This window comes from Fundulus heteroclitus, unplaced genomic scaffold (assembly GCF_011125445.2).
Source record: "Fundulus heteroclitus isolate FHET01 unplaced genomic scaffold, MU-UCD_Fhet_4.1 scaffold_75, whole genome shotgun sequence".
NCBI lineage: Eukaryota > Metazoa > Chordata > Actinopteri > Cyprinodontiformes > Fundulidae > Fundulus > Fundulus heteroclitus.
This window is the reverse complement of record NW_023397197.1, coordinates 442,636-470,583: the sequence shown is the minus strand read 5'-3', so window position 1 is coordinate 470,583 and position 27,948 is coordinate 442,636. Positions and strand designations below refer to the sequence as shown.

The 27,948-nt window shown below is 41.6% G+C and overlaps 3 protein-coding genes and 1 pseudogene across 4 annotated transcripts in view; 2 read left to right on the top strand and 2 right to left on the bottom strand.

Annotated features, from left to right (window-relative positions):
* Positions 1–27,948, top strand: part of LOC118561913 — a 716,353-nt gene that overhangs the window by 336,043 nt on the left and 352,362 nt on the right. Inside the window, exons 2-3 of the mRNA XM_036134150.1 lie at positions 19,880–20,005; positions 21,139–21,251. Of these exons, the coding sequence (XP_035990043.1) occupies positions 19,903–20,005; positions 21,139–21,251 (216 nt within the window). The 5' untranslated portion in view covers positions 19,880–19,902. The remainder of the gene's footprint in view (positions 1–19,879; positions 20,006–21,138; positions 21,252–27,948) is intronic.
* The window catches only part of LOC118561874, a 951,216-nt pseudogene that overhangs the window by 608,577 nt on the left and 314,691 nt on the right, over positions 1–27,948 (bottom strand).
* Positions 14,053–18,238, bottom strand: LOC118556368. Of its 2 annotated transcripts, XM_036134141.1 has the most exons (7): positions 17,968–18,238; positions 16,490–16,699; positions 16,012–16,113; positions 15,839–15,891; positions 15,718–15,772; positions 15,453–15,621; positions 14,053–14,421 (listed from the first exon to the last, which is right to left on the bottom strand). In XM_036134141.1, exons 1-7 carry the CDS (start codon positions 18,005–18,007, stop codon positions 14,292–14,294), a joined length of 759 nt encoding a protein of 252 aa, XP_035990034.1. In that variant the 5' UTR covers positions 18,008–18,238; the 3' UTR covers positions 14,053–14,291. The 2 variants fall into 2 exon arrangements, with proteins under 2 accessions (XP_035990034.1, XP_035990033.1); XM_036134140.1 differs by having other exon boundaries at positions 15,718–15,891.
* Positions 26,440–27,893, top strand: LOC118561879. Its single transcript, XM_036134142.1, has 3 exons — positions 26,440–26,544; positions 26,632–27,128; positions 27,218–27,893. Exons 2-3 carry the CDS (start codon positions 27,073–27,075, stop codon positions 27,831–27,833), a joined length of 672 nt encoding a protein of 223 aa, XP_035990035.1. The 5' UTR covers positions 26,440–26,544; positions 26,632–27,072; the 3' UTR covers positions 27,834–27,893.

Genomic DNA, 27,948 nt, shown 5'->3' with positions numbered 1-27,948 from the left:
AAATATCACATTACACATGTCAGCTTACGTAAATATATATTGATTTAGCAATGGCATCTCGGTGTTATTCGACTGTATCTGTTGCTTTATGTCTGTTGGTTGTGCTGTTCTTTTTGTGTCTCCTTTCCAGGTGATGGAGCAGACAAAGAAGGTTTTATCATTCTCTCCCTTTTATCTCCTCTTTCTTTCACCATCTATTCTTTTTTTTCTTTTCTTTCACTTTTTGTTCTTCCTTTACTCTCCCATTGTCATGTCCATATAATTTGAAATTCTCCTTGCAGAAATCATAATAAAGCAATTTACAAGCATAAATCAAGTGGAGCACTATGGCGAAAGCCGTTTGCTCCACTTGTAAAAGCAAAATCTCTCGAGCTCCATCTGGCATTGAGACATCAATTCCTATTGCCATATTGCTAGACAGGACCCTGGGGAAAAAAAAAAAAAAAAAAAAAAAGAACAGAAAAACTGAGCATCAAATGAACACGATTCAAATAAGTTAAAAAGAGGAAGATGAGATAAAAGGATGAAGACCAGAACCACCCAGTAGACATTTTAAAAAGTGGGTCTTGAACTGGGACTTCAAACTGTCCACACTGTCAGCAGATCTGATGCTGGTGGGGACAGTGACCCAGAGCTTGGAGGACAGTGGAGGTGAAGGTTCTTGTCCACACAGGTCTTCAGGACAGTGTGTGGGACATCCAGCAGGTTCTGATGACTAGATCTGAGGTGGTGTGGACCTGGAGGAGGTCTGAGATATGTGGCTGTGTGTCCATGTAAGTTTTGTCCTGGATGTGATTGCTGAGTATTTTAAAATGGATCCTGTAGGTCCCCTGGAAGCCAGTGAGCTCACATTATATCTGTCCACACAGAGACAATCAGAAGGTAAAGGTCCACGAAGGACATCTGGATGTGAGCAGAGAACCAGAGGATCCAGGTAGTTGGAGATGTTTAATGTTCCTGCTGATCCACTAAGAACTAGCAGAACCTCTGATGGTCCACTTCAGCTCAGCTTGGTTCCACCAACCACATGATGAAGCTTTCCCTTCCCTGCTGAACTGCTCTCACAACGCACACAGGAACCAAGTCTTGATGGGTCAGACTGGCTCTACCAGCTATTTCCCAGCGGGGTCGTGGAAATGTTGATCCACTGTTAGTCTGACATGGAGCCAGGAAGCAGCAGAACCTCCTGATCAGCATCAACACTCCAGACATGAAGACATGAAGGTGTTTTCATCAGAACAGGGCAGCAGATTTCTGGAGATAACGGATCAAACCTCTGTCTTCAAATAGAACTGGAACATCTGAGAGCTCACTGGGAGGAACTGGGTTTCTGTTCTTGGCTCTTAAAGAAATGTAACGGGTCATTTCCAGAACCTCAGACCCCGACTGAGGAGACCGGTCCGTACTAGGGTGGTGATTGGCTAAAATATCACAACATGATTCCTTGCAGTGAAATCAGGATTTTATTAGTTTCCCAAAGTAACAATAAAGCTGTTGAAGAAAAATCTAGAGAAGCATTTAGACCAGAGCATTTCTGGACCCATTTTAATGAGTTGCTGCAGTTCTGCTAACTTGTCTGAAGCTCAACTGAAATGTAATAAATCCATTGAGATATTTAAGAGCTGAAGAACAGCTGCAGCTCTAAACTCCTGTGAGGGAACAACACCAAGTCTCTGGTTCTGATCCCAGTGATTGTTCCAGCTCCAGCTGAGAAGAACTGAAACTCTTCATCACTAAAACTGAGGAAGACTTTCAGATACGAAGACAAAACGGTTCAGGAACAAAGAAAGAAAGTCCAGTTGGTTCCATGTTGGATTTGATTCAATCACTATGAATATGGGAGAGGGACTAAAGAGTCCAGTTAGCTCATTAACATGGAACAGAACCAATCAGAGTGAGCTCCAGTCCAAACTAAATCTTTGACTTTAAGCAGAGAAAAGTGTTTAATGATGGCGACTAATCAATGAGGCCCAAAAGCAAACAGATCAGAGCTGTTAAACATGATGTAGCAGCATCCAGGACGCCTCCAACAACATCCATTCTTTCCACTTTCACTGCTGTGGTTCTGGAGAACATCCAACACACACCGCTTCACATATGAACATAGAAATGTGGGAAAAAGAGCTGAGCTCACGTTAAACACATGTTGGAATAAAAACATTTCAGACTGACTCAGTTTCCACAGTTACAGCAGTTAGATACAGCTCACCTCTCTGAGGATGCAGGTCCTGAAGATTTAAACTGAACAGGTTTATCCATCGACCAGTCGCTCTTAAAGGACACACAGCTGGGTTCTGGTTCTGGTTCATGTTTATGTGTCAGTCTCTTAGGAATCCTGTCAGAAGAAACATAATTTAACAGATTTGGAGAGTTTTATTTAAATATTCCTTAAATATGAGTTTTGTTTATGTTTTAATGCGACTGATGCTAAAATAAAGAGATGTGAGACTCAACAGAACCAGACAGTTCATAAACTTGATGTTCTAAATGGTTCCCATCAGAACCGATCCAATCCTCCATCATGTTCCTGATCATTGATCCTCCTGAATAAAGTCCAGCCTTGTTTCTAGAGCAGAAAGAGCTGTTTCTGAGACAAACATGTTGGTTAGAAATGACTGAGAGGACAGTTTGGTGATATTAGTGTTGAGCTCTGACATGGAGAAGAATCCTGAGTCCTTTTCACTCGGACCATCAAGGAGGTTCTGATGGAGCTTCATTAAGTCTTGGTGTTGTGTTTGTAACGTACTGAGGTGGAACCAAAGCTGATCCACTGCTGAGTCCAGAATAGAGGTTGTTCTAGACGCCTGATCAATAATGAAGTGAAGCAGCTGATGCCCACTAGTCAGAACTGACAGTTTTCTCCATTTGAACCAGAATCACTGATTAAAATCATGATGTGATGAGTTGTCAGCTTCATTTATTCACGCAATAGAAATTCATCTGAATTTGAATGAAAAACTGAACTTGACTGCATTGTTTTCTATCTGGGATTAAATTTAAATTGAATCTAAATTATGAAACTGGACTGACTGTAAATTTCTGTGTCTAAGCTGGATGTTTTGTAAAGTGTCTCTAGACGACATCTGTTGTGAATCAGAGCTTTAGAAATAAAATGATGTGAACCAAAGCTGCTCTAGTAGCTACAACCTACAACCACATTGGCTCCATCATGTTGGATGGATTATCATTTCTAATGAGAAGCAGACGTTCTTCCACTAATCATCTCCTGATCTTCCCAGTATCTACTGTTCTAAATGTGTTCTGTGTTTCCAGAACCGCTTCAGTCTAACTGATCCAGACTGCAGGTAGGTGGCTGTTTCCTCCATGAGTCCAGAGGTCAGCTGGGGGAAATGCAGGAAATGTGTTGGAAGTTGGTGAGTTTCTCACATCCAGACATTTTAAGCAGAATTACCATCTCAATGTGGTGGAGGGTTCTGTTGGTTCCTGAGATCCTGGTACCATGGTGTCCTGGGCTGGTTGGGTCTCCATGGCATGTTGACGTCAGGAGAGGATCAGACAAAGAGAGATCCAACACCTCCTGGAGCCAGGCCTGCAGGGTGGAGGTCAGGAGGGGTTCAAAAGTGGGCATCTAATGTTCTAGCTCTGACTCCTTGAGCTTGGATGGATCCAGGTCCAAAAGCTACAGAACCCCCTCCATGTGGGCCACCATCTGCAGCGAGGTCAGGTTCTATAGGAGTTGGGTAACAGGTGAGGATGAGGAGCTGGGTGTTATAATTCCTGGGATCATATTCTGGATCTAGAGACCAGGAGGTTTATCTCACTGGTGGGTCAGGAACCAGAGCTGGTGTAGGAGGTTAACTGGTACCAGCTAGATGTTTGGACTCACCTCCATGGACAGCTTGGGTTCTGGAAACAAACTCCTGCAGAGTGGCTGGACTTTCTCCTCCTCTAGGGTTACCCAGAGAGGATTCTGGTGGCTGTAGAGAAACTAGTGGATCTTCAGTTTGCTGTGAAGAAGTTCTGTAAACCAATGGGTCCAAAAAGGACAGGACAGTCCATCCCCGGCTCTGGCTGTTTTGATCAGCACGCCTCCTTTCTTTTGGTCCAGTTTAGAGATTTTTACAAAAAATTGATTAAAAGTTTGATTAAATTAATTTATCATTTATTTTAAAGGAAGGTTCAACAATAAATATTTGAAGGAAAGATTAATCTTCTAAGCAATTCACTGAACTCTGAGTGGAATAAATTGTTTATTTTTCCAAACCCAACAAACTCTTTTTAAATACTCTGTACTTTTATATGGAGCAAAAATAATAATTATATTTTTGCATCACAATGAAGGAGCTTTATGTTCAATGGTGAACAGGACTAGAACTGGGTTCTACAGAACCACAGAGAACCAATCAGAGTGAGCTCCAGTCCAAACTAAATCTTTGACTTTAAGCAGAGAAAAGTGTTTAATGATGGCGACTAATCAATGAGGCCCAAAAGCAAACAGATCAGAGCTGTTAAACATGATGTAGCAGCATCCAGGACGCCTCCAACAACATCCATTCTTTCCACTTTCACTGCTGTGGTTCTGGAGAACATCCAACACACACCGCTTCACATATGAACATAGAAATGTGGGAAAAAGAGCTGAGCTCACGTTAAACACATGTTGGAATAAAAACATTTCACACTGACTCAGTTTCCACAGTTACAGCAGTTAGATACAGCTCACCTCTCTGAGGATGGAGGTCCTGAAGATTTGAAGTCAATGAAACGACCAATTGACCTGTCGCTCTTAAAGGACACACAGCTGGGTTCTGGTTCTTGTTGAGGTTTACTTTTCAGTCTCTCAAGCATTCTGTAAGAAGAGTACTTGTTTTAATAGCTACATAGAGGGATCAGCTGGTTCTGTTGGTCTGGGTCGTATTCAGACAGAAACTAAAAGTAAAGATTCTTCCATAAATGTCTGATCAGCCGTCCTTCTTTCTAGGATGAATAATGTTGAACACATGTTGGTCATCAAGATCCAGGAAATGTTCTGGAAGTTGGTGAGTTTTTCCAGATGTGTCCTGCTGGAACCCAGAGCTCTAAGCAACAGGCTGGTGTCACTCAGCTGGTTGTGCAACACTGACTTGCTGTTTGTCAGAACCCACTGGTACCATGCTGAGCTGCTCTGTTCAGTCTGGATGAAGCAGCAAAGAGGAACAGCAGCAGCTTCAGGACCACTTGGTCTCTTCTGGCCTGATATAGTGAGAACGCTGTGTGAAAAGGGCTCTGGACACTTAGAGATGCTGATCTCACCTCTGAGCGTGGCTCTGGCTCTCAGCTTCCCCACACAGAGTGGTTTTAGAGGGAGGGACTCCCTCCTCTCTGTCCTCACACTGATCCATGCTGCTGAATTCACATCCACATCAGCTCACACACACTTTCTACCTTCACCTGCAGAGGAAATACAAATCATTCATCTGCACATCAACTCTGATCATTGTTTATTTGGACGAGTTTAATAAAAAAGAATAAACTGTTTGCATTTTGCTACCATGAAAATCAGACTTAAACTAAATCAAACATGTTTGAGTTTCCAGACTTTGAGAACAAACAGACACTAAAGGATGATGTTGAAGGAATGCAGTGATTCCAGTTTGACTGGAAAGACTAAAAGGAGTTACAGAACCACAGACGACGGTTTAGAACCAGGAACTAAAAAAATTAAAAAACAAACTTTTAATCTAGCACTTAAATAATTTACACTAAGACAAATTATACATTTATTCCTTTAGATTAGTCTTCAAAAAGCAGAGATGAAACTTTGTGCTGAAATCAGAAGTGAACATGTTCTCCAGACATCAGAGAGCAGAAACAAAGAGGAAAGTTCCTCAAGACAAAGTTCTGGTAGGAAACAAAGCAAACTTACAGTTTGTTCAGACGGTCCAAAGTGCTGAAGAACAAGATCTGAACCACTGAGACACAGGTGAGCTGCTACCTGGAAGGAGGCGGAGCTTCAGCTGTGATGGAGGCAGGACAGGTAGGTTAGTGGGAGGAGTTCAGATCTGACTGCCTTCTGGTTCTCAGACTCATCTCTGCTGTTCTGCTGAAGAACCTGGTGCTACCTAGAAAGCAGGTGATGTAAAAACTCAGTTTAACTGTCTGCTAACAGTGAATTCAGAGAAACTCTGGTTCTTTTCTCCAGAAAGAGGGACCAGTCTGACTCTGAGGAACAGACTGAGAAGACAAGCTGCTCCCTGCAGGATCTCCATGAGAAACTCTGACGTTCTTCTGCTCAGCCTAGAACATCAGTCTGAATGTGTTCCTCACTATTAAACCACATTCTTTGCTTCACTGTTGGACATTTTTCTGACCCACATGTGATGAGCTGTTATCCCCACATGTAGTCACTGTACTGGAATAATGTTAACCTGAATTATTTTAATCTGTGTTATGATTCATAAACACATAATCATGACTAAGTTCCATGTTTCTGCCTTGTTCTTGTTCTCAGATGTTCTGAAGGTTCCTCATCAGTGATGCAGAAAACTTCATGTCTACAGAGTGTTGATCAGTCAGAGAAATGATTGAAGTGAAACAGATCTTACCATCATGATGTGAGTTTGTGGAGTTAAAACCAGCGAGGCAGTTCTATTTCTCTGATCTCAGCAATAAAAACACTAATAATAGCAGAACTTTGTTTGCTATTGTTGACAGGCTGACCAACAGCTCACCAATCATCCCTCCTGATGGAGACCAGCACCATCTATCTCCACCTCTGAGAACCTGCTGATGTCTCCTGAGCCTCCACAATCATTACAGCATCTAAATGACTTTAACAAACTGAATTATGTCTTCTTGACAGAAACACAGCAGAAGAGAAAATCCACAACTTGCTGCCTGGATTTGTTCCCTCTGAGTTTCTAAAAGCAGTTTTTAGCTGTGATGCCCCTGAAATATTACAGATAGTAAATACTTCCCTCCAGTTTTGTTTTCTAAAGGCTGAAAACTGCAGAGATCAAACCTCTGTTAGAGAAACCAACTCTAGATCCATGGATAATAAGTCCCTACAGGATCAGAACTAATCCACTGGTTCTGGAAAAGATCACTGAAAATGGTTGTGATGAACAAATGTATGACTTTCTGATGAAATGAATCTCTTCAGTGATTTCTAGTCAGGCTTCAGACCACAGCACAGAGACTGCACTGCTAAACGTTTACAATGATGCTCATCTTGACTGGAATGGCTCCAGAACTCCTCTGTTGGTTCTACTGGATCTCAGTTCTGCTGAACACAGTTCATCACAACATGTTGATGATCCAACTAGAACACTGGCTGGATTATCTGGTTCTGGGCTAAACTGGTTCACACCATATTTGGCAGACATGGATAACTTTGTGTCATGTGGTAAATAAATATAAATCTGGACCAACAAAAATTAAACGTGGGGTTCCTCAAGGATCCATTTTCAGCCACTATTATTTCTCCTCCATCTGATGCCAACAGGTCAGATTCTAGAGTTCTGCAGCATCTCCTAACATCCATGCTGACTACATGTGACTTGTAATCTCCATGTTGCTGCTGAGCCTGGCTCACTGCACTCACTGAGTCAGTGTGTCCATAATATCAATGAGCGCATCAGTCACAATATGCTACAGCTTCATGCAGACAGAAAACATCATTTTTAGTCCAGAACTGTGAGGATCTAGATCAGTGGTCAGCTAGACTCTATGAAACATGAAGCTTTGACCACATTTCTGTTATTTTAGTCTCTCTGCACTGGCTGCCTGAACATTTTAGGATTCTTTTTAAAATGCTTTTATCTGCTTCTAAAGCTCTAAATGGCCTTGCCACACATTAGCTGTCTGAACTAGTACATCCTGCACATCCTCTGTTCCCTCAGGTCACTGATCAGCTGATCCTGAGTCAGCCAAAGATGAAGCTTATGCTCAGGGTGACTGAGCTTTAGCTGCAGCAGATCTAGAATTATGAAACAACCTTCCCTTGGACATCAGACAGTTCTCCTCCCTGTGTTTCACATTCATTTATAAAACCATCTATTCTCATTGACCTCTGACACCATCAGAGACTTTAAACTGTTTTGATTATCATTAATAACATTTTGATTATCTTTCCTTTACTTCATTTTTTACAGATTTTTATGATTTTTGTATTATTTTAGCATAGGGATGTTTATTTATTGTAGGTCTTATTGATTTTAATTTGCTTACTTTATTTATAAAACACTTTAAAACAATCACAGCTGCACATGTCTAAAGAAAAACAGTTAAAACAATAGAATCAACATTGATTTAACTGTAAAAACCAGAAGTCTCATGCTGTGTTTTAGGCCAAAGAGTAAAAATGTGTTCAAGTTTTAAAGTTTAATGTCTTGTTATGTTATCATATGGCTGCTGTTTATTCATATAGAGTAATCTGGTTCTGTGGTGCTGAAAGTGCTCTATAAATAAAGCTGGGATGGTACTGGGTCTAAAAACTGGAGAACAGAACATAAAGCTGGCTGTAGTTTTAGTCTTGGATCTAAATGTTCCACATTACTTCTGACATGATGGAGCGAGTCTGTTGAAGCTAGATGCCTTTCTCAGGGTAGGGCTGCATGTGAACGCTGCTACTTTCTGCTACATCACGTTGGCTCCATGCACGGCTCTGCTCAAAGCAGCAAAACAGGAACTATTTCTCTGCAAGTTCATGTTTCTAGTTCTGTTCAGTGTAGTTCTAGAGCTCAGAAACACTTTCTACCTTCACCTGCAGAGGAAACACAAATCATTCATCTGCACATCAGCTCTGATCGTCTGATGACGTCACAGCTCACCTGGTTTGTAGTTTTCCTTTCAGACTAAAACAGTCAGCAGAGCGTCTGCAGTGAAATCAGAGGCAGGTTGATAAAGTCTTGATGAGAAAGGAGAGAAGTTGTGCTGAAAATGTTTCCTGATGGCGTCCTGAGGAGAAATGAGCCCAGAGAACAGAGCTGCTGGTTGCTTCCTGCTGCAGGAACTGCTCAGACTGGTCTGGCTGAGTGGGAGTCAGAGGAAAGTTCACCTGCTGACGTCTGAAGACATGAAGCCTTCTCATGACTCCCAGTGTGAACACAAACACTCTGCTGCTGTTTAAATGGCTTCATTGTTGTTCTGCTGATCCACGTTCTGTTCAGCTCTGATGGAACCACAACCTGCTTTAACTGGGAACCAACTGGACTCTTCATTGCTGGAGATTTGTCTTCCTCTTGTGGTGGAAAGATAAACTGCATGATGTCTGATTATTAAACCCATTTGCTGCGTTTTTAAATGATCCAAACATGTCAGTGATGGTAAAAAGTGAGCAGAACCACAGTCAGTTCTAAGCTTTCATTTATCAGGACATGAATAAAAGATCATCTGTTCCTCAGCAGCTCCTAAAATGAGGGAAATACAACAGCAGCACAGATTCCATTGGGTCATTATTTAGTGAACAGAACCAGAAGCAGAACCCTGAAGCAGTGAGTGAAAAACTAAGTCCATCCTTTCTGCTTCCACAGCAGGTCAGAGGCTCAGTAGCTGCAAGGAGCTGCTGATCACATGACAATCTGCACTTTAACCATTTTTAGCCCTTTAACACTAAACAACAATTAGTTGATGCTTTGCTGGAATTATGGCATCAAAACAGAAACAGAAAAACAAGATAAAAACCAAGAATCCACTAAAAATACAAACTAGCAGCAAATAATGATAAAAATGCATCAAAGTAACAAAGTAAACTGTAGTCCTTAATATCAGCACACTGCTGCTGCTAAAATGAGCCGTTGTTCTAATGCAGATTATTACTAGAGCTCCTAGAGAATTATTTCTCCTTATTTTAGTGCTGCTGAGCAGAGTGTCGACAGTCTCTGGTTAAAATCAGCATCAGCTGAGGATGTTCTGAAGATCCAGGTTGAAACCCTGATTTCATTTCAAACCATCAAAGTGAATTTAAAGTCAGAGTCAGAGAAAAGAGCAGAGAGGAGGCAGCTTGGTCCAAACTCCTTCTTTCCACCTGCAGCTGTTTTCCAGCTGTTCTCCACAGGTGGAGGCTGGATGTTTGGGAGGAGAGAAGCGGCACATTAAAGCTCCAGATGTTCACAGCTGGATTCTTCCCACAGCAGCTGGAACAATTGCACAGATGAAATGATTGAGTCCTGAAAAATGGGATGTTTGGATGTGATCAGGTCTGCAGATGCCACTGACTGGGATTTGTGAAGAAAATGTCTCTCAGAGCTGTGAAGAGCTGTGCTTCTTTAGAGGGAAAGCTCTGAAATCTTCACTCCTCCCATCCAGTGGTGTTCAGGTGGGCTCAATGGAGCGCACCCAGCAGGACTTGATCTGAATCAACTCCATTTGATTTCTAAGCACAAAGAAAAAGCCTCTAACAGTTCTGTGTGTATTAATGGAAAATGGCTTTTAGTAAAAAGCTCCAAGTGTGGATCAGATTTCTGAGCTTCAGCAGCAACCAGAACTGTTGCTTAAAGCTGAAGTTAGAAGTCAGAGAAAAGCTGCAAAAGAAAATCAAAGCAGCGACTCAGACGTTCTTTCCTTCCATGAAGCTCATTGATTGTTGGCAACACATCACACACAGCACAGTAGAAACATGAAGCTTCTGCTTTTAAAAGCAACTCATGGCTTTCATCTTTTCAGCTTTTAGTGCAACACAAACATCTGGACTAAAACTGATGTGAGAGCAGCTTCTGGTTCCTGAACAACGGCTCTGGAACGTTGATTTCTGCACTTTTCCAGCATCTGGAACATTCCAGCTCCACAGTTCACATGTTAGCTTGCTGTCAATGTTGCTAGTAAACCTTTAGTACGTGTTCAGTGGACAATTTGGATTCAGCTTGACAGGAGAACACCTCCAGATGTTACTCAACACATTTCATTAGGATATGATGTGGAATTTCACATTTAAAGCTCATCAACATGTGACTTTACAATTCTATTGATCAACACTGCTGAGGTTTACATTGCCACACTATGTACATACTAATTACACAGAAAATAAAACAAGGTCCAGAAAAAGCTGAAATAGAAACAGGTAAGTATAAAATGTTGAAATGATGAAGAACATTTCCATAGTTTGCTGCCACAGAACTTTGGTTCCAACAACACAATAGACGGTTCCAGCTGGATTCCCTCAGAGCTTTCAGGACATCTTCTTGTCAGCCTAGGCACGGCTCATGGAACCATCTGCCACACGTGTCCCTGGATCTGCACAACAACTTACACAATATACACATTAGGGGACAAGGAGGTGGCTTTTGCTGGCTTCATACTATCTTTTCATCGTCACATTTGGTTATTGAACAACTACAGAACGGGTCAAGCTATGTTCCAGAAAATTAGTTTTTATCAAATTTCAAATTTGATAAAAACTAATTTTGTCTTCTAATGCTCCAGTTTAGTTCAACTCTGGCTAGATTTCACCGTGTTAACTCCAAACTTGTTGCAGTCCGCCCTCATTATTCTTCCTTCAGCCAAGATGCGGCTGACACTCATGTTTGCGTGGAAGCAGAATAATAATCAAATAATAAGAAGAAGCTGCTGCATATGTCTCTATGCTTGCATCCAAAGCCTTGAGTGAAGGCGTATCATGAAGGGGAGAAGTTGCCAGGTTCCATATTTCATAAACTGTTTCTGTTGGGACTCAACTGGATGGCGTAATGCCCAAAGCTTCTGACCACAGATGTGCTTAATGCCACAATTTCTGCCATGCAGTGAGAGGCGTTTTAGTACCAAATGTTTCCCTCCTACATGCACTCTGGACTGGAAACACTGAGAGCTACTTTTTAGGATCTGATTGAATGTGACTTTGTAAAGAGCCTTGAGATGACGTGTTGTGAACTGGCGCTATAGAAATAAAATCTAATTGAAGAGAAAACATTTTAGTGTGGTTATTGTGGAGCATTACCTGATCACTGCTTGTTCCACAGGCTAAAAAACATTCTTTGGGGATTTAACAGGACATGAAGTTTCTTTTTCTTTGTCTCTATGTAACTATAAATGTCATCAAATAGTCGGCTTTTATCACTTCCATGCGTTTCATATTCCACATGACATAAATGTCTTAATGTGGGCGTGGCCAGCAGATTTTGTAGCATCTCCCTAAACAGAGCTTAGACACTGAAACAAGGTTTACCACTTTGCAATATCCTCTAGTTGCATATTCTATATATTAGCTCTACATGGCAATATTTAGCCCTAAAATCCCTGCCTGGTCCTACCTGATGCCGTCAGTATTTGTTCACCCAGAGCAACTCTTTCCTTTTCCATGTTCTTTTTGATGTAGAAAAGCTGATGGCTGGAATATTTGGAAAAGCTTTCCTCACTTCCCTTGTGATCTAAAAAAGGCAGAATATTCATTTTGTGTTATTTGTAATATTCAATAGTTTGTTTCTGTTGTAGTTCCATATTTCTGCCAGCAGGGAGCGTATTCACAACTACAAGCTCTCCGCGCTTCTTCTTTTGTCTTTTTTCTCTTTGCGCTGATGCCGTTACTGCAGTTTAGAGAGAGTTAGAACAGGAGGCGTCAATATAACTAGTTACTAAGTAAATACTGATTAAAACTGTGTTATATCTTGAGTTATTGATCCTAGGAGATTATCTGCACCTGCCAGGAGGGTTTCTGGTTGCGGGACATCACCGTGTTGTTGTGTTTTGTCGAGTGAAAACTGCGGTGAGTAATGATGATTAGCGCTTAGCATAGCATGCTAACTACTGCTGATTCTGGCTGATTGCTCACTGATTTCATGGAGAAAGTATCTTTGTTATATTGTTATGCTTGGAGACGATGTTTAAAACCAGCTGGAGACAGATGAAGGTATATGAGTGAATTGAGGATGTAAAAAATTGTGTTTTGTGTAAATTATCTGTGTTAATTGAGCTATTGCTGCATGTGATTTGTACTATTACTATATGCCAACTAATGCTATATAGTTAAGCGAGCTGGTTTTATGAGCTAAAACAAGCAACAGTGTGCTTTTGAGTTATTGAGAGACAGTAATTTAATGAATGATTAACAAACATGTTTGAAATTTGATTTAAAATAATTCATATACACCATTTTGTGTGTGTGGGCTGTTTAAAAATTAATTTTATACACTGTAAAAAAAAAAACTTAAAAAAACGGTAATATTCTGGCAGCTGGGGTGCCAGAAAAATACTGTGAAATAACAGATAATTACTTTCTCATAAAAATACGGTTATTTTCCATAATTAAAATACAGTTTGTAGTTGTAATTTAACAAGTTTTTGTCGTATTTTCATCCTATTTTTAATGTTTAATTAGAAACAGTCACATTTTAAAAACAATGAAATTACCTAGAAATATGGTAAATAAATGTTGTCTTACGAATAATACTGCTTAAATTCACAGAAATGTTCTGTTCCTAGCTGTTTTTTTAATGGAAAAAGGTTGTATAATAATTTATATTTGATGTAATATAACAGTATATGGACACAAAATAATGTGATTCATCTTTCAAAACATGTTAAAAAAAATTTGAAAAACGTGATCTTGGGTTTACAATTGCAATAATTTACCATTATTTTTAGATCACATCAAATGCATATTTAGTTATATTTGTTTTTAACATTTACTTAAACATTATGTTTTAAAACAATGAAATTACCCATAAAGATGGTAAATTAACATTATAATATAAATAATAATGCTTACATTTACAGAAATGTGCTATTAGTTGGCTTTAATGGCATTGTTTTATGTAAAAAAGCTGTATATTACTTTACATCTAATATAAAGTAACAGTATACAACAATATTTTTATTAATCTTTCAAAACTTAGGTGTAAATTTAATTTTTTGTTTTCTTTTACATTGATTTCCTGAATATTTAACAGACTTTCAACTAAAACTATAATCACCTAATAACACCAGAATTATTTAAATTTTAAATGGTTTAAACCGGTTTTTGGCCAGTGGGAAAAGGGGCTTAAATGAACTGTTGTGCTTGAATGAGACTAAGCTGAACAACAATAGCCATAATTTCCCATTCTCTGTATTTTTATTTAACTGTAACCATTATTACAGCAATATTCAAAAAATAAAAACAATTAAATTAAAATGACTGGTTCTAAAACAAAAAAAAGGTAAAAAAAAAAAAAAAGAAAAGAAAAAGTTGTTACCAATTTACAGTAACATTTCCATAACCTGGGTCAAGTAATCATACATCCAAAAGGCATCCATAACTTGGCCAAGTAATCCACATCATTGATAACAAAGCTACATAACAGCTTATGTGAAACCTCACTGGATATTAATCCATAACAGTCTGTAACTTGGACAAATTATACATAACTTGTGAGCACTTCTTATTCCCTCCACTCGCAGTCTGCAATTCTGGTGATCAGTATGAGAACCTTTGGACTGACTGCAAGTTTTCTTTTGGTGGCGTTCCGCTCCACTTTTGATCCCTTGTCTGGATTTATCTTGAAGAGGCACCTGTCAAATGGGGAAAAAAAAGTCAGTGTGGACTGTACTCTAATTGTTTTCATGGGTCGGTCTTTAATTTTTCCATTTCATAACTCAATCAGAAAAAAAGAAAACAAGGTTGTTTTTCCTCTTACAATAAAATCAGAACATTCAAATTAAGTTTTTGATATTATTTTGTTATGTGATATTTGGATAAATTCAGGAAATGCTTGGAGACTTGTGGAAGTGCAGGTGCTTTACTTTCAGCCTACATGCACAGCAGAAAAGCCTGACCGGAGATCTGCCTGCTGACTGCAAGACAAGTCTCCTAGACCGGGTAGGAGCCAGCGCCATCTTCAATAATGTCCCTTCAGGTCCATCTCAGCAGCTCCATGCTGCTTTTCTCCGCGACCCAACTCCACCTCCCAGTGGGGCCTCCTCAGTGGCAGTGTTGGTTCCCGTCTGGTTTGAGTGACTCCTAGCATGAGTGTTCATGCGCAGCAGCCTGTCAGGCTTCCCTGCTGTGAATGTACGCTGAAGGTAATACAGCTAAACCTCCACAAACCTCCTCAGGTTTTTCAGGTTAGTACTGAATGTTTTTATCTTTGGCAACCAAAGGTCCTTTTTGGAGTCTCCAAAAGAACACTGAGAAAATCGCATGTGTATGCCCACACAAAAATGACTCCCTAGAAGTCATACTTTATCCTAGACCTGGTAGTGGGTCTCAGCTGTGTTTCCAAGACGATAAAAGTGACCAAGGGGGCAGAATGTGGTCATTTCCACAGGTGTACAAAACAGCCCCCAAAGAAAACTAATATTCTACCCTTTGTTCCACACTGGCAGTTTATCACACAATCAATCTATTGGTACCATTCTACAGGGCCTCAGCTTTTCAGAAGAGGTCAGGCACTTGATTTCAAGTCAAAGTATGTGGACACAGGGACATTTTAAATAGGCAATGTGCAATTTTGAAGAAAAACAAAAAGGGGGGCGACTAGCACTGGGAGATAATATATATATTATCTTATTTTGATGTATTAAATTGACTAGTGCTGTCTTACCTCTGTAAGAACTCCAAAGTTGATGCCTGGGCTGCTGGGTAAGATATGTTCATACAGTAGTACGAACCAAACATCAGCATAAGAGCATCACTGAAGATTCTGATGTGGCCATTCACAATGGTCTGGTCCACAGACAGCATGAAATTCTCCGCTGCCAAAGTAGAGTTTCCTGTTGTGTACAAAGACAAGAGAAAAGGGGAATATTTTGTGATAAACAGAGACAAAAGACCGCAACTTCCAACAACTATGATTTCAAGTCTCTCACTTTTTGTTGGCCGGTTTCCCGTTTCCAGCTTTCTGATGATCTCAGATGGAATTTTCTGCCAAGGAATTTGAAATTTAAAATGCCAGCTGTTATCAGACTTTCGACGAGGTGTGATACCCACACTTGAACTACGTGTTGACTGCGGTGAACTTGTAGTTTCTAAGCTGTAACCACCTGATGAGAATACAGAAATAATAGGTGGGTTTTCATGGAGCCCTTTTCCTTATCAGCATCAGGCTCAGAAATGTAATTTCTTCATAAAAGTGATTCTGTGCAACAAATGCATATACTCACCAGAAAGGTGCATCTCGTCAGACTGTGTTACTGGACTTGTACTGGTACTGGCTCTGCTGAACTGTTGGTTGCTCGGAGGACTGCCCAAGACATCTTGTTGGCCTTAATAAAGGACAGATAGTAGTAATATTTAGCCATACAGACATCACATAGCTCAATCGGGGTATATTAATACCCACCATAATTATATACTCAGTAGCCAATTGACACATGTCAAACTGTTCCCTTCTCAATATCATGCAGTACGGTACACCACCACTAACACCCACTATGAAATCAATGATGAACAAGGTACAGTCTAGTTATCACCTTTTTTGAAAACATCAACAAAAATGTGGAGAAGATTCTTTGAAGTATAATTAATAGTAGAACTTCTGTATTGGACTGCATTCATTTGAACAGGTGTACCTAACAAATATACTTTGACTATGCACAATTTTCTAATGTCAAAGTTTATTGTACAAATTGAAATACATACTTGTCTTTTTGAGCAGTGACAGAAGCTTTCTGACTTCAATTGGTCTCAGGACAGAAAGGGGGTCACTCTCCTGCAGGTAGCTCAGGTCTTCCAGGTCCTCAACTCCTAAATCTTGCAGACGCTGCAACAAAGGCTCATGGTCTCTCATTTTAGGAAGACTTGATTTGATGAAAGACAGAAGTGGGCTCTCTGTATCCATGCCTAGGAGGACTAGAAGGGATGAAAAATACAGTTTTTCAAGGATTAGTGTCATATTTTAACTTTTAACTTACTCAGAGTCAACAATGCTATGTTTGAGTGAAATTACCCTTGCCCCACAAAGCTTGTACACAGGCAAAGGATAATAATCTAGTTTCTGCTCAGGCTTCCAACATTTCATGCTCTGCCTTGCTTGTTTCACTTCATACAATGCAAATGCTGGCATATAGGACACGTCATGAGGTGTAACAATAAAGTACACATGGTGGAAAAAAAAAATATGAACCATGAAATTTGCCAAAAATCGAAATACAACCAAGCTATTGGTTGTAAAATAGTTGACCTAAACTGTGTTAGCCAATCTACCCCCAATAAAGATGATTGTTAACTTATCATGTACATATTTTTCCATATTGTTTTGAATTTAATGTTGACCAGTGACTAGTGTTGAAAGACAAGTAAGAAAGAAAGTAACTGGTTGAAATAAACCATTACCAAATCTCAGTATAATTTATAAAAAGCGTATTAGGTCGAGTATGATTTTTTTTTACCCAGTGTATTATTGATGTTAGAAAATTTTGAAAGTTACATGAAATTAAGCTTCCTATCCTAGCCAAATATCATACATTCATTTTAAGTGATAAAGTGAAAGTTGTGGCCAAAAAACTAGTGAAAATGTAGAAGAGGCAAGAGGGTTAATAATCGATTATTGTTCATTGTTGCAGCTCTAAACAAATGTTCGTCTTTCTCTCCGCCTGTGTCAGTTAGATCACAAAAGCAAACGTAATGGCTCACTGTTAAGTGGTAAGCTAACGTTAGTGGCTGGTCGTGACAACGTTGATGAAACAAAATTAAGCATCTTAACATATGTTAAAAAAAATGAAACTTCGTGTAAGAGAATGAGAGCGGGAGAGTGCGCGGGACATAGCATGAAAGGCTGCATGTATTAGTTAAGTCGCGCGAACAGGTGTGCGCAATTCTGTTCCCCCGTGAAAATCTGTTCCCCCTGTCTCGGGAGCGCGCTTTGCAGCCGTTTTCACGGCGCTTCTAATTGATTTATCGGTAAAACAACTCCTATAATCATTTCAAGGTTGTAACGTTCAGTTTAATCGGCAGCCGACAATATATAATTACACAACGTGAAGACGCCAACGGTCATGCTTTTGTCGTCATAGTTAAGCTAACATGTCCACATGCTAGCGGATTTTGTGCCGACTGAGTAATTAAGAAGCATGATGGTAAATAAATCTAATGCTACTCAGCTTCAGTTTGATACTTGCCTTCTACCTCCGTCCTTCCTCCAGCCTTGACATCGGGCATTAGCTGCTGTTCAGTCGAAGACGACCAACGGGAACTGCCGCGCAACGTTGTTGGGTTGACACCGGTTTAGGGTTAGCAAAGATTCTGGGATGTCTTCTTCTTCTTCTTCTTCTTCTTCTTCTTCTCAAACAGATCCTGTTGACCAACCCAAACGGGACCCACGCTTTTCACAAATGAGTTGTCGCGTTGTTGTCATCACGTTGTTCCATTCAGGTGCCGTGAGACGTTGTTTTTTTTTTTTTTGTTTTTTTTGGTGTACGTGTGTGCAGGGAAACGTTGTAGCATGTCTCCTGATTAAACGTGTTTTGTTCAGACTTGCTGTGACATAATTCAAGACCTTGCGATTTACATTGTTTGGATTTATATATAAATAAACATTAGCCTACAGTGTGGCCCTGCAATGTTTCATACTTTCTATTACTTTTTATTCCTATAAATTACATCAGATGAAAAGCATGTAGGCCTAGTTTATGTGGTTTTATCCTGGTATTGGCCTCCTTAACTTTCCTGTTTAGAAGACCTTTGAAACTAAATGTTAAAATAATATTAATACATGTTACCATCTAGGAAATTGCACTAATTGTAGTTATTTTTAATGAAAACATTAGTCAATTAACAAAGAAATTATAGTAAAATTACTAATTAAATAGTTATTTTACTTTTAATTTCTCAGTAACTTTAAATGATTTTTAACTTTTTTTACAGTTTTATAGTTGAATTTTACAGTTTATTCCCTTAAATAACAGTGAAATATTTGTGAAATTACGATATATTTGTGAACGTATTTTAACAATAAATATATGGATTTCTAATAGGGTTTTATTGTAAAAGAACAGGAATATTGTGTGTTTTCACAGTTACAGTGATTTCATGTTAGTTTACATTTGACATGTAAAATCACAGGGTTTTTTTATAAATTAAATGGTATTTTAAAAATACAGACAAAATCTGTAAAATAAACAGTAAAATTCTGTTATATTACACTTTTTTTTTACAGTGTAGCTTTATGTGATACTTTGTTAACTTGAATAAGATAAAGAGGATAAATACAGAACAGTTAATTTGGGTAAATGTATAAAAAGAGAGAGAGATTAATGTAAAAGCTGCTGCTCTATGCAGGTTTTTTTTGTATCAGTCGGTTTTGAGGAACGTGGAGCAGGTTTACGGCTTACATGCGTGGAGGGTGTGACGTCAGAGGGCAGCTTCATCGTGCATCTGGAGAAAGCACATCTATGACATCATACAGATAAGAAAACAAAATCACACTACTCGGGTAGATGAACACTTGATAACAGACAAGACAAGGACACTGACTAATCTGGACGGTTGACTTTATCGGACTGGTTTATTATTTTGGGCCCATTTCATTTGCACTTTGAACAATATTACAAATTATTTCCCGAATTGTGAATTTGTTTGGTTGTTGTTTATTTATGAGGTTGCTGATGGTAAATCTCAAGTTAATTTCTGGGATTGATGACGAAATATAAATTCAGTCAGTTGCTGAACTATTTCAGTTGGTGAATTTAAAGAGTCTTTGTGTAATAAATGATAAAAGGGGAACAAGGACCTCCAGAAACACTCAGCACTGTGTTCCAGGCTTCCAGCAGTGTTGCCAGGTCTGCTTAATATCAGCGACTTTGAGCTTTTAAACCTTTTAAAAGGTAGAGGGCATAGAGCTGGTTGCTTGTTTCTGGCCGACCACACTCTCAGTTTCTTTCTAAAGAGCAGCAGCCAGGGCCCTGAGGAATATGTTCTTTTATTAAGCTTCCTCTACCGTGTAAGTCTTTTATCCTGAACTAAAGCAGCCTCGGGACGACCAGAGTGAAGTCTGGATGAGAGCTGGTTCACCGTGTCTCTGTTCATCTGCAGAGCTGGAGGCCAAGCAGCGGGTGATGGAGGACATGCGTCTGGCCCTGACTGAGCAGGAGGAGACCCAGGAGCAGATGGAGCAGGTCCTGGAGGAGAAGATGGGGCTCCTCCAGGAGCTCTCTGCTGGTGAGGCACCAAAGACACAAAGCTACACCATCAGATTAAATGATCAGGTTGTACCGTTGTTATGGGTTCAATCAATTAAACCCATCATAATAATAATAATAATACGATCTGACATGCGCAGTTATCAGGTTTCCCTAAAAAAACACACAGAAGAAGAACTTCAATCTTTGCTGAACAACAAAAAATACTAAACAAAGCGTTTTTATACGTGTTTGTTAGTCTTCTGAGCATCCAGGAAGTTCTAATTAAGTTCTTGCAGGAAGTTCTAATTATGGTTGAAACGTTACTGAGTAAAGCAACATTTTTTAGCTCTTTTATTTCGTCGAACAGGAAGGTTGCATCGAAACCTCACCAACGCAGAAATACGTCACTTTTACGTCGGGTCCACTCTGGTCAGTCTGCCTCATCCAGACTAACTTGATCCTGACAAGTTTATGTGAACGTTGATCAGATTATCAGTCTGAATAAACCACCAGATTACAATTTCATTCTGATTGAGGCAAATCCGATCATAATATTACGATTGGCTGTTTGTTCTGATTACTTTTGTCCATTTAAACGTAGCTACTGTCAACAAGGAGGTCTGATCCTTTTCTGCAATGAGGGACTCAGACCTTCATCATCTTCATCAGCTTCATCGGCCTCCCATATTCAGCCAAACATGACAGTCATAAAAATACACATAAAAGCCGACTCTGACTATAAATACTCATAAATCTTCTTTATTTATGTAATGCTGAATTTTTTAGCATCATTTAAAGATGCTAACCTAAATGCTGCTCTGGTCCGATTTAAAGTTCAGTTTAACCAGATTTTTGAGGCACGTCTTAAAACCACGACTAAAATGTTTTCTGCATCCATCCCAGTTTCTGCTGCCAAGCAGCGCATCAGGAGTCACGCCTGTAGACGTTGTCTGCTTCAGATTCAAGATGTTTCCTTTTGAACCAGAGGAAACCTCTGCTCCATAAATTCCAACAATTTACAGTTTGTCAGCAAACACACCCGACCTCGAGATTTTACCGCGGTCGGAGCTGAAAAGTCGATAAGATAGTTTAAGGTTGTGGAAAACTGGAGAACAGTCAGTGAGAGCGGCAGGAGGTCTGAGGAGTTAAAGCGGTTCTGTGTCGTTCCAGAGGTAAACAGGCTGAAGGAGAAGGTGCTGCAGCAGAACCAGGGAGCCGGCGGGCCCTCAGAGGACCTGGACCTGGCCAAGGATGAAGCTTCACGAGCTCAGGAGAGCTTAAAGGTAGAACCAGATGTTTTCTGATGTGGACCAGATCAGTTCAGTCAAATCATGAAACTGAAGATGTTTTCCTGTAGATCCTGACAGAGAGGAGCCAGGCTGAACGCAGGAGGTGGCAGGAGGAGAAGCTGTCTCTGATTGGTCAAGCCAAAGTTGCAGAAGACAAGAGGAACCAGGAAATGAGGAAGTTTGCAGAAGACCGAGAGCGCTACTGCCGCCAGCAGAGCCTCTTAGTAAGAGGAGCATCAGACCAGGAGCTGGCCCAACAGCCGAGGGGCCCAACAGTAACCCGTTTGCTCCTGCCTCCTCAGGAGTCCAAGCTGCTGGAGAAGGAGGCGGCCATGGAGAGCTGGAGGAAGGAGAGGGACGCCCTGGTTGCTGCCCTGGAGGTGCAGCTGCAGAAGCTGCTGTCCAGCCAAGCAGAGAACAGGGTGGCCGCGGGTCCTTAAAAAGTCTTAAAAAGTCGTAAATCGATTTTCCTCAAAATAAGGCCTTGAAAAGTATTAAATTGTCTTAAATAAATTTTGCATGGGTCTTAAATATTGGTGTGTCACGTCACCGTGAAAATACGGGCAATCTGTTCTGCTAGGTCGAATATTTTTTTCCGGTAGCCTATGCGCTGCGTTGTCGATGGCCGTTTCTCAATTTGCGTTCTTGAGCAGGCTCGTGTGCTCGTGAGGCGTCATCAGCCACAGACCGAGCACTGTTGGCGCGGTACGCACGTGACGTCACCATCTTATGAGCAACGCTCAGTGTTGCCAACTCAAACGCGTTCGTGTGAATCGCCCGGTGGACGGGCCGGGAAAATGCGTGACAGCAACCGCAGCGGTGCGCGAACCCCGCCGGCCGGCCGGTGTCGCGGGAGCGCGCCTCGCTCTGTACAGCTGAATATCGACGAAGAAAACGGATTAAAATGTGACCAACGGAGTTACTTGTTCTTATATTAGTGATATCAAAACGTTTGAATATACCTCATGTGTGGAAAAAAAACGGTGTTTATTTGGCAGATTCGTTTACAAAAGTACGGGTGTAATGAACACCATTAAATCCAAAGTTTTTATTTGAGGTACGGCTGATTTATCTGTTGTGGTCTCTCGTCATTCACATACAACAATAAACCGTGAGAACCGACGTGAGTTGTGAAACTGCAAAGCTTTGTCTTAAACGGAAGATCAGACTGCTTCTACAGTAAACAGCACAGCGTTCATAGACCAGTGTGATGCATTCGCGACTGTCAGAAAGCTATGGTGCATTCAGGGGCATGGGACATTTCAAACTTACAAAGAAAGAGACATAAAACGGAAAAGAACTTAACTCATACAATAATGTATTTTTCCAGAAAATAGCGTGACCTTTCTAACAATACTTAATGCTCTATACTTGTATTTATGATATTGTTTTTGATTATGCACATCTGCTAGGTTTGTATTCTGAAAATTCTATAATATTACAACAGCAAATTATCAAAGTTTTTCAAAAGCCTGTTTAAAAGTTCCAAATTGGGCTGCAGATCATACAGCAACAATTGCCCTGTCATTGTTTTAACGGGCAGAATTTGCATTTGCTGACCCTTATCCTTTAACTACACATGGATATACAGGAATAAAGTCATACAAGTGCCAACCCCTCATAGATAGCAGGGGGTGCGTTTTTTGGCAAACGGCTGCCGAAAAATGCACCCCCTATGTTTTTAATCTAAAAATTGTCCCAGACTCATGAAATTCATACTGGTAGCTTAGAACACATTTGTAAACATGTAGGAAATGTTAAATCAGCTACAAGTGTATATTTCAGTAAAATAGCAGGGGGTGCGTTTTTTGGCAAATGTACATGTAAATGTATAACACCGGCACCGCAGCGGTGGCCTATAGGGTAGTTCATTGTTATTGTTTTGATGCGGGTTTTTCGCGCATGCACGCCGGACTGGTAGGCAAAAGGCGAACACAATGGCAGACGCAAACAGAGAAACTGACGAGTTCTCCGCGTATTTTTCTTCTTCAGATAACGTATCACAAGATCGTTATAAGAGTAAGTTGATGGTTGATGGTATCAGATTGCCAGATCCACACAGCAAAAGCCTGAAGGGACGGAGGGAGTCTGTGAAATGCTGACAAGTGTTCCGTACCGCGACATACAGCTGCCTTATAAACACGCAGGCCAGTACAGACGAGAGAGCATGGAAGCCCCTGAAACCACTGGACGGCTACAATTATTTTATAATCGGGAAAAAGGTTTTCAGCAACCCCCGCAACCCCTGTTTTATTTATTTTTGTTCTGAAGGAACAGTATTTTATATATTTACTTGATTTTATAAGCATTTGTTCATGGGACCTAAATGTTCTGAAAATATTGTAATAAATATAATTTAGGACTGTAATGACATGTTTGTCTTTTCGCATTACACACATTTAGTCGACGTTCTTAAACTCAACAGTCATTTTGATTTGTATTTCCATCGTACGTTTGGTCTTAAATTTAATTTAGAAGTGGTATTAAAAGGTCTTAAAAAGTATTAAATTTAACTTGTTTATACTTGTAGACACCCTGGTAGGAACCCTGATATATATATAGATAGATAGGTGTATGTGTGTTTATTTTACTTGTTTTTTTACATAGGTTACCAAGAAAGTGGCCGGTGCAGCTGCCAACACAGCTGGGTGGTGCACCAATGTGGGCAACGAGCACGGCCAGGTTCTGGTGTGGGTCCTGACAGCAGCAGAGGGCCATGGACTGTGGCCCATGGCGGCTGGTCTTATGAGGCGCTACAGGGAGGCAGGAGTGGCACCTCCTATCATAATGTATGTGGAGCGGGACTGCTGCAGCCCCCACGGACAGTCACAGGTCAGGGCCATGTTCGCTGAGTGGAGGGAGCTTCAGGTGCGCCTGGACATCTGGCACTTCATGCGGCGTTTTGCAGCAGGAGTCACCACTGAGGCTCATCAGCTGTATGGAATATTCATGGCTCCACTGTCCAGGTAAAGTCTTCATCTTGTTTGTATATTTATTGTAGGGGTGTCAAACATACGGCCCGCGGGCCGGATCCGGCCCGCCAAACAATTTAGTTCGGCCCTGTGGCTAAATGCATTATCATTATATATATTTTTTTTTTTTTTTTCCCAGTGTCCTGTCTGACCATGTGGCAATAAGATGCCACAAAGAGCTCATCAGATTTGACTTTCACAAGTGGACAAGATAAAAGGAAGAGAATGATAAAACAATTATTGAAAAAAACATGTACTTCATTTAATTGAAAATATGCAGTTCCTATATTGTCCACGAGGGGCGCTGTGTTTTAATTAGCAGATTAAGCTTCAGGTGTGGAAAAATTCAATCATTTCAATCATCATTTCTTAATTTTGATGTATTTTGTCATGCAGGACAGTGTTTTTAAGTTCCAAAAAATGTGAATAAATGTTTTTAACATTGTATAATCACTGTGATCAGTTCTTATGCATAATGCACAAGTAAATGTTTAACTGAGTAAAAGTATTGTTGAAATTGCACATACTTTTCTTAAAAACGCTGAGGTTATTCATAATATATTGTGTAAAAGTGAAATTAACTTAATATAAAAATCAACAAGTCCACATTTATTAGTTCTATTTAATCTTGCAATGAGTTAACTCGTGTGGCCCTCTTGAGATCAGATTAAGCTGAATGCGGCCCCTCAACCAGAATGAGTTTGACACCCCTGGTCTAAAGTCTAAGTCTAACAGAGAACATGAACTCTGTCCAGGTGCGTCTCTGAGCTGGATCCGGCAGATGTTGCTGCTCTTAGGCTGGCCAAGCAGGGGCAGCTTCTAGCCCAGGGAGTTGGTCCAGTCTCTGAGAAGGCCCTGGACCAGATGATCACCAGGAGGCAGTTGGCTCTTCACTGCTGCAAGAGGACCAGGGGAGCAGAGGAGACCGCCAGGAGGATCAAGGCCCTGGTCGATGAGATGGACAGTGAGAAGGGGAGGGACACTCTGGGAGGACCACTGGTGGACCACGAGTGCATTCAGCAGGTCTGGAAGGAGCAGCAGAGACACATCACCTGTATTCAGGACCCAGAGGGCTTCTCTCTGTACCTGAAGACAGGCACACTGAAGAAGGGTGGTGTGGACCTCTGCTGCTACCGCTGTGCTCGTGGCTCCACCTCCTTGGAGTCCTTCCACCTCCATCTAAATCGGTTCTTCCCAGGTGGCTGATTTTATCTTTTAATGTTGTTGTTTTAAACGCAGAGAGTAAAAGTCATCTTCTTGGTTTCCCCTGCAGGGACCAGTGCCAGCGACGCCCACTTCCAGGCCGACCTCCTGGAGGGTCTGATGCTGGAACCAGGACCGCATGGAGGAAGCTGTGAGCTGAGGATCTACAGCAGCGCTGAGAGGGAGGCCATGGACCGACTCAGCTTGGACGAGCGCTACCAGCCTCCTGGGTCACATACAGGCAAGAATGATTAACCTTAACTCAGACGTGTTGGCAGAAGAAAAAACTGTTCTAGTGGTTTCTCTGGAGATGCATCCATGGTTTGCTGATGCCGACGTCTTTCCACCAACCAACACTGACATGCAGCGCTAAAAGGAATCCTCCATTTTAAAAGCACAGAAACCAAAGCAACACATTTAGTGGTAAAAGATGTTTTTATTCTTCCTGATGAATAAACAAAGTCTAAAGCAGGTCAGAGACTGAAAGAGCCTGGAGTTTCATCACTTTCTACTTTCACTTTTTACTCTGCTACTTTCCACCACTATGGAGTGCATGTTTGAATACTTCCTTAGTTCACATTCTTGACTAATAATCTGTATTCTGCGTTCTTCTACAGGGGAGCTTCTTGGGATGGAGTACCTTTACAGTCAGTCTGGTCGTTCGCTGACTGTAATGGACAACCCAGAGGAAGAGGATCGGCTGGTGGAGCTGATGGATGATGAGGCGGTGCGCGATGAAGGCTTTGTGGAGGAGGAACCCGAGAACCTGACCGCGCCCGTCCTCTTTGCTCCAGAACACAGCAGCGTCCAGCAGGCCTCCAGCCCCTCTTCCTCTGCACCGTCCACATCCAGCCGAGGAGATCTACGTCAGCGCCTCAACCAGAGTCCTCTGCCTCCTCCTCTGCCTCCTCCTCTGTCTCCTCCTCTGCCTCCTCCTCTGCCTCCTCCTGTGCCTCCTCCTCTGTCTCCTCCTCTGCCTCCTCCTCTGCCTCCTCCTCTGCCTCCTCCTCTGTCTCCCTCCTCTGCCTCCTCCTCTGCAGCGCTCTGTCCAGCCAACTGGAGCCTCTGGTCCTGCAGCATCAGCTGGGTCCAGCGTTGCAGACCAGGCCCCTGTGAGTAGACGACACGTTAGCTTCAGTGCAACATCACTGAGATTTTACATGCTGTAATGTATTTTGTATTTTAATACTTTCATGCAGGCTGCAGTCCTCGGACCTGACGGCATCCCAGGCTGGGATAAGGTCCAGGACTTGGCCGAGTACCTGGTGACCCTGCGTCAGGCTCTCTACCTGGACGAGCAGCAGGTCAGAGGTCATCTGCCTGTGACCTCTGACCTGGACAAGAGGAGGATCAATTACCAACCCAGGCACCAAGCCCAGCTGGCACACGGCCGCTTTAAGGCCCCCAAGAATACGGGCGTCACCCCGGGTGTGGACAGTGTCAAGAGGAGCCTGATTGGTCCTCCAGGGGGACCGGCTCAGTGGCCCAGCACCAGTCGTCTAGTTGAGGCTCTGTGCATTAAATTGTGTTCATTGCACAAGTCCCCAACAAAAAAGGATGGAGTGCGGCTTCCTCGGTGGACCAAAGTTCTCACCGACTACCACCACATCTGAGACCTGGTGCTGGACTGCCACCCCCTGATGGAGGCCACCTCTCTGCAGCTTTTTGTCCTCAATCAGAGGACTCTGACACAGTGGTAAGCACAATGCTTATTTTTTTTTTACTTTGACATTTGAAATAAAAGTATCACATTTAATTGTAATGGTGACAGTTTTCTGATTGCAGGTTTAATCGAAGGGAGAGCACGCAGGAGATCAGTGTCCTCACCCAGGGCCTTGCTGCAGAGGACCACATCGTTGTGGCCAGCTCACAGCTGCCTCCTCCACGGGAGAAGCTGGACGAAGCACCGTCCCCCTCAGGACTCCAGCATGAGTTTGCCCTCCCGCCAAACAGAGCAGGTAAGGCTCCTAAGCTGCGGCCAGGCAGACGACCTGCTAGTGCCACCGTCCTGCAGCCCGTCACCCCAGCAGTTCCTCTTCCTATCCCAGCTCAGCTTCTTTTATTGAACCCTGGGTCGACAGTGATGGCAGCAGGTCATCACAGGGCTGCTCCTCCCCTGGCTCCTTATTTAACACCTGCCACACAGGTGGCTCCTGCACCCACTGCCCCTGCGTCTGTGTCCCGCTTCACTGAGAGGAACAGGCGACGCAGGGCAGAAGAGGAGGCCACCGGGAGCCAGAAACAAAAGTATGTGAGAGAAGTGGCTTTTAACAAGTGCAGCAAATGTGGGCAGCCAAAAACAAAAGAGTTTGGCCACAGCCGATTTGGCAGCGCCACTTTCTGCCCCAGTGCTTCAGGGGCAAATCCTTGGAGCAGTGGCTGGCAGAACAGCGGCAGCTGAAGAAACCAGGAAACCCACCCTAATAATGATGATAATAATAATAATAATAATAATAATAATGATTATAATAGTAACAAAACCAATAACATGTAAATATATATATATATATATATAT